At 36.7% G+C, this 6,000-nt stretch overlaps 1 protein-coding gene across 1 annotated transcript in view; it reads right to left on the bottom strand.

Moving 5' to 3' along the window:
• Positions 1-464: 464 nt before the first annotated feature.
• The window catches only part of UCN3 (urocortin 3), a 40,657-nt gene continuing 35,121 nt past the window's right edge, over positions 465-6,000 (bottom strand). The window contains exon 2 of the mRNA XM_075855100.1: positions 465-1,326. Within this exon, the coding sequence (XP_075711215.1) occupies positions 847-1,311 (465 nt within the window). The 5' untranslated portion in view covers positions 1,312-1,326 and the 3' untranslated portion in view covers positions 465-846. The remainder of the gene's footprint in view (positions 1,327-6,000) is intronic.

Genomic DNA, 6,000 nt, shown 5'->3' with positions numbered 1-6,000 from the left:
TCACAACCTCTTTAGGGGGTTATTCTCATCTCCACCTGCTGGGGCGGCTCTTGGCCGCCGCATCCAGGAGCAGACTGTGTGGAGAGGGGGCCGGGATTACAGAAACAGAATAGCTCACTGTGCTATGCTATTTATATAACTCCCTGAAGTGAATGGGTGTGAATATTTGGCTGAAGATGAATATTATGTTGCAGTTCATATTTGTTGCACACTAGTCACTCTGTACTGGATGCAGGTAGAGACTTCCCCATTTATAAAAATAATTATGTACAGCAGCATGTTTCTTTTTTTTATTTTTATTTTGTTGATTTTCTAGAAAGGGCTTGAAAAGACCAGACACATAAACAGGAAATCTTGAACGTTTCAGAAATGAGTTGTTTTAATAAAATAAAAAAAAAACAAAAAAAAAACATCACAGTAAGAGATGCAAACATTTTTTTTTTAATAATTTTCAATTTGTGCATTATAATCTCAATGTAAAGGAACAGAACTACTACAAAGGAAATAGTAAACAGAGAATAAAAATAAGATATATTAAAATCCATAGGACACAGATAAAGCCAAAATACAGAGTTGGGGAAGAGATAAAGATAGAGAAAATGTAACAAAATAGAACAAAATAATTTTATTAATGAATTATAAAAGAGGGCAAGGGGGGGTGACATATCACCCCTTGGGCATAGACATGTAGGAAGTAAATGCAGCTTTGAAGGACTCATAATATAGCAGTGTACTGTACAAAGAAAAGTTCCAACGCTCGGCCATGTGTGGGACAGGAGAGATTTTATGACACAAGTCCTGTGCTAATTTATCTACCTGTGTGAGCCACACACGGCCTAGCCAGCCTTACTTTCGTCTACCAATCTGGGCCATCAGTTGAGCATTTGCTGCAGCCTTTGCCCTCATGTTTTTAGCCCTTGCAATGTCAAACAGGATGTTCATTAGATTAGTTGGTACATCCAATGAAAGAGTGAATTTGGTCCGACGGTCACTTTTTGCCTTGTTTTGATAAACCTTGCCCTTTACCTGGGCCTGTGACAGATATCTGTACCGCGCAGCTGGAAATGTCCTTTTCTCTTTCTCATCCTCTTCTTCCTCCTCTTCCTCTTGGGATAAAAGGTTATCACTTGGTCCAAAGTCATAGCCCCTCTTACTAAGAACCGAATTGTCTTCTAAACTTCTCCTTTTGGCCTCCTCAAGGGATTTTTTGAGACAGCTGAAAATTGACTCTGTTTTGTAAAAGTTATAGTGGAGACTTGAACGGGCCATGCACAATATGAGCAGTAGCAGGAGTAGCCTAGTGTGTGGCATACTTCCACCATGCACCTATGGAAACAGAAACAAAATCGTTTAATTCCTTGATTTAATGCAAAACAGAAATATATTCATATATAACATTTTTCATTAAGACTGTATGCTAGGTATATGTCATTCACATGCATGGACGGTTTCATGAGGAAAGAAGAAAAGTGTGCAGTTTGAAGCAGTTAGACATATTGACGACAATGGTTTTCCCACCAATTTAAGCCTACCTCACACATTACCTTAAAATGTAGCTATCGTTACAAAAAAAATAATCCCAACCCCTCTTTAGGTATTTGTAGAAGTATTTTAGATGTAGTGCAGCCAGAATTGTTATAAGTAACGTGCATATTTTGGGTCTTTTCCTTACCTCTACAAGGAAAAAGCAAATTTTCTCTCTTTGTACTTGTGATTGAAATCTGTGCTGTGTGCTCTGAGCCTATCAGATGTTTCATGCTGCTGCTGCTCCCTTTACAGCATGCAGTCTTACACAGACACTGAAGAAAAGATACTGCTGCAGCTGCATCCCCCTCCTCAATGTCTCTTTAACTCCGGACATGATTTGGGTACTTAGGAGTTTTCGGAACATTTACAAAGAACTTGCAGACAGGCAATGGAGAACTACAGGCTGCGGTATATTAGATTTGTTAACAAGTTCAGATCTCCTGCAACAATTCCAGTACCAAGGCTGATAGATGGGGACCCTGACATCATATATAGAAACTGTAAATAATAATAACTTGTTCATTTTAGATTTCTCTTTTTGGACTGTAACTGCATCCATTTTTATTTCTCTCAGTATCACATTGTTTTTTTTACTGAGGGCCGGTTTAATCGGGTGGCAAACTGGTTAATTGCCCAGGGCCCGTATTTCCTGTGACTTTACCATTAACCCCTTCGCAGACTTAGACCACCAGGGACTTACTATTAACTCCATCACTATTTAGACATTGTTTACCAATTATATTTAGACAGTAAATGGTGATTTTATTTGGTCATTTATTGGTAGTATTGTGTGGCAGTGTTATGTGGACACTATATGGTAGCATTAGAAAGAAAAACTGTCTAAAGTTTATAAGCTTTGCCTACTTTTCTTTTTGCCAAGTGTCCATTTTAGTGCCATTTTCTTTAACTAAAGCCATCTCTGTTTTTGCTGTACATTTTGTATTACCTGTTGAAAGCTGTTACTATTTAACTTCCAGTCATTGTCACTGAGACCTATTTTCTTGAAACTTAAAAAAATAAAAGAATTAAAAAAAAAAAAATATATATATATATATATATAAAAATAGAAAGCTTGATAAAGGTCCTATTGTAGGACAGAAACGTCGCTGTTTGTTGGCTGAATAAACCACTTTATTTTCACTATTTTGAGTGCTGCAAGATTTCTATTTTTATATACTACCTAGTCCCTGGATCTGGACGGCTTGCTTGGCACCTATAAATTTTCTCTAGTGTGTGCTGCTGTTTTCTTTTGCTATATATATATATATATATATATATATATATATATATACACACACACAAACGGAAATAAGCAGCACTCAATGTCCAAAATCCACCATGTGGATTCTTCTATTTATATATATAGCCACTATCGGGGTATGTTCACACGCTTAGCAAAAAAGTCTGAAAATATGGAGCTGTTTTCAAGCGAAAACAGCTCCTGATTTTCAGACGCTTTTGTAATAACTCGCGTTTTTAGCGGTGTATTTTACGTCCCTTATTGGAGCTGTTCTTCAATGGAGTCAATGAAATGCACTTCTTTTTCGCGGGCGTCTTTTTACGCACCGTATTTTGACAGCGACGCGTAAAATTAAGCCTCGTGGTAACAGAACACCGTAAATCCCATTGAAGCAATGGGCAGATGTTTGGAGGCGTAATGGTGCAGTTTTTTCAGGCGTAATTTGAGACGTAAACGGCCCGAATTACGTCTGAAACCACTGCGTGTGAACATACCCTCAGTATACATAGAATTATCCCTTTAAAAAGAAAAAGCAGAAATAGCTGTATATGGTAAAATATAACAAATAGGCATACTTTTACAGTAGTAGTGTGTTGTAATCAACACTTGACCATGGCAGACTTTCACTGGTACAGCGATAATGTTTAGTAATATGGTCGGCACGTCACCACTGCAGACTTTGAGCCATTGTAAAGGGAGGGGGTTTTGCAAGGTGAGTATGTGCCTATTTATTATTTTTACCCCACTTGCGGCTATTTCTGTGTTTTGTTTTGCTTTTTCAAAAACCTTTTTAATATATAGGCGAATGATCCATGCTTGTAAGTATTATTTACAGCAGGGAATATTACAGTTATTTGTCTTAAAAGTGCTGCCATAAGCAGAAGTTCAGAGGTTAGGGGCTACAATAAGCAGTATTTTAAGGTTGGCAATAAAAACTTAGGATTCCCTTTATTTTATTTATTTTATTGTTTTTTTGTACAATTCTAAGTAATTCACTTATTTTTGTTCTTTTATTTAATTGTTGCAAAAATGCTATTGTCTAGCCAAGGGATTCTGATTTCCATTATTTTGAATACCAGATATGCATTACACTGTTATCACCAAAATATGGGCTTGTGATATTGTTATGGTCACCACCAGGGCTGGCCTTAAATGTGTGTGAGCTGTACAATCCTAGTTCTTTTGGCCTAAGTTTCAGTAGCTTGCACCACCAATCTCACACTTGGTGCCTGAAGCTAATGGAACACAGCTGCACAGGATGCAGTTTCATTCACTGGACAGTGGTATTTAGGCAACTGTGTGCCATTATTAATTGGACTCTTTACAGCAATGTTATTTGTACACTGAATGATTAGATTATTTGAGCACTAATACACCATTTTAAGGCCGGTCCCGATCACCACCACAGTGCCATTCAAACATGCCATATTCTGCACCATACTATTCTTAGAAGAAAATACTTTAGGTTTCGATTAGAAGGATGTATTGCACCTGTGTGTATGCATTGGTGTGTCGGTTACATCCGGATTACGGACAGTTAAACATGGATTAAAATTTGAATGAGGCCTAATTCTGACTCATGGTGTCTACACTTGGCAAAATGCATACATATCTACTATCTAGAAAATGTATATATATATATATATATATATATATATATATATATATATATATACATACACACACACATACATATATCTATGTATATATATGTATATATATAATAGGGTAGAGGAAAACACAGCACTCAATGCAAACTGAACATCAGGCCATGTGCACGTTACCAGTAGAAGGACGAATCAACTCCTTAGATAAGAATACCAAAAACAAAAGAACAAGTAACAGCACCAGGACTTCAGCGTTGGGGAGATGTTGGTTTATTCACCACCAGGTGGAAGAATGAGCAACGTTTCGGTTCACACCTGAACCTTTCTCAAGCTAATTCAAACAGTGTGTAATACCACATATATATGAGGATACACAAAGTATACAGTACACAGTGCAATTATATAATATGCATAAAAAAGTGAATCCATGTATAAAATATGTTCATATAATCATATACATATTTGTACTCTATATTGAGAGATGTTGCACTGAAATTAATGCACTGGTCACTTTAATATATGTTTTTACTGATTATATCAACATATTTTATACATGGATTCACTTTTTTATGCATATTATCATCAGCATCAGCGTTTGCAGGTAAGTCGATCTTACCTGCAAACGCTGATGCTGCTGCAGAATCAACTGTAGCCTCTGCTGCCGATGTGGCCGTCACGATGCAGGACCTGTGAGTGACGTCACAGATCTGCACTGTCAGAAGCTGGGCGTTCTGAAGAGAAGAGGATGTTACTTCTCTTCACAGCGCCCAGCTAGTAAAAGTATTAAAAACGCCCCGATGTACGCACCTAATACACGCCCACTTGGACTTTTACTTTTAAACACACCCACTTGGACTTTTGCAAGCCTCATTTGCATAATTACAAAAATGGTCATAACTTGGCCAAAAATGCTCGTTTTTTTAAAATAAAAACGTTACTGTAATCTACATTGCAGCGCCTATCTGCTGCAATAGCAGATAGGGGTTGCAAAATCTGGTGACAGAGCCTCTTTAAATGTTTCAGATCCTCCAACTAATTTTAACTACTTCAGGACTGAGCCTGTTTTGGCCTTGAGGACGAAGCCGATATTTTAAAATCTGACATGTGTTAACTTATGTAGTAATAACTTGGGAATGCTTTTACCTATTCAAGTGATTCTCAGATAGTTTTTTCGTGACATATTGTACTTTATGTTAGTAAAAACACTTTGGTCAATAAATTCAATATTTATGTGTGAAAAACACCAAAATTTAGAGAAAATGTGCAAAAATTTGCATGTTTCTAAATTTACATTTATCTGCTTGTAAGACAGACTGTAATACCACAAAAAAATAGTTACTATTTCATATATCCCATATGTGTACTTTATGTTTGCATCATTTTTTGAACATTCTTTTATTTTTCCAGGACGTTACAAGGCTTAGAACTTTAGCAGCAATCTCTCATATTTTCTAGAAAATTTCAAAAGGCTATTTTTTTCAGGGACCAGTTCAGTTTTAAAACGGCTTTGAGGGCCTTATATATTAGAAAGTCCCCATAAATCACCCCAGTTTGAAAACGGCACCCCCGAAGTATCCAAAACAGCATTCAGAAAGTGTTTTAACCCTTTAGGAAAGTGTTTTAATT

The sequence above is a fragment of the Rhinoderma darwinii genome, chromosome 3, assembly GCF_050947455.1.
Source record: "Rhinoderma darwinii isolate aRhiDar2 chromosome 3, aRhiDar2.hap1, whole genome shotgun sequence".
NCBI lineage: Eukaryota > Metazoa > Chordata > Amphibia > Anura > Rhinodermatidae > Rhinoderma > Rhinoderma darwinii.
Note: the sequence above shows the minus strand (reverse complement) of the source record. Positions and strands in the feature narration are given on the sequence as shown.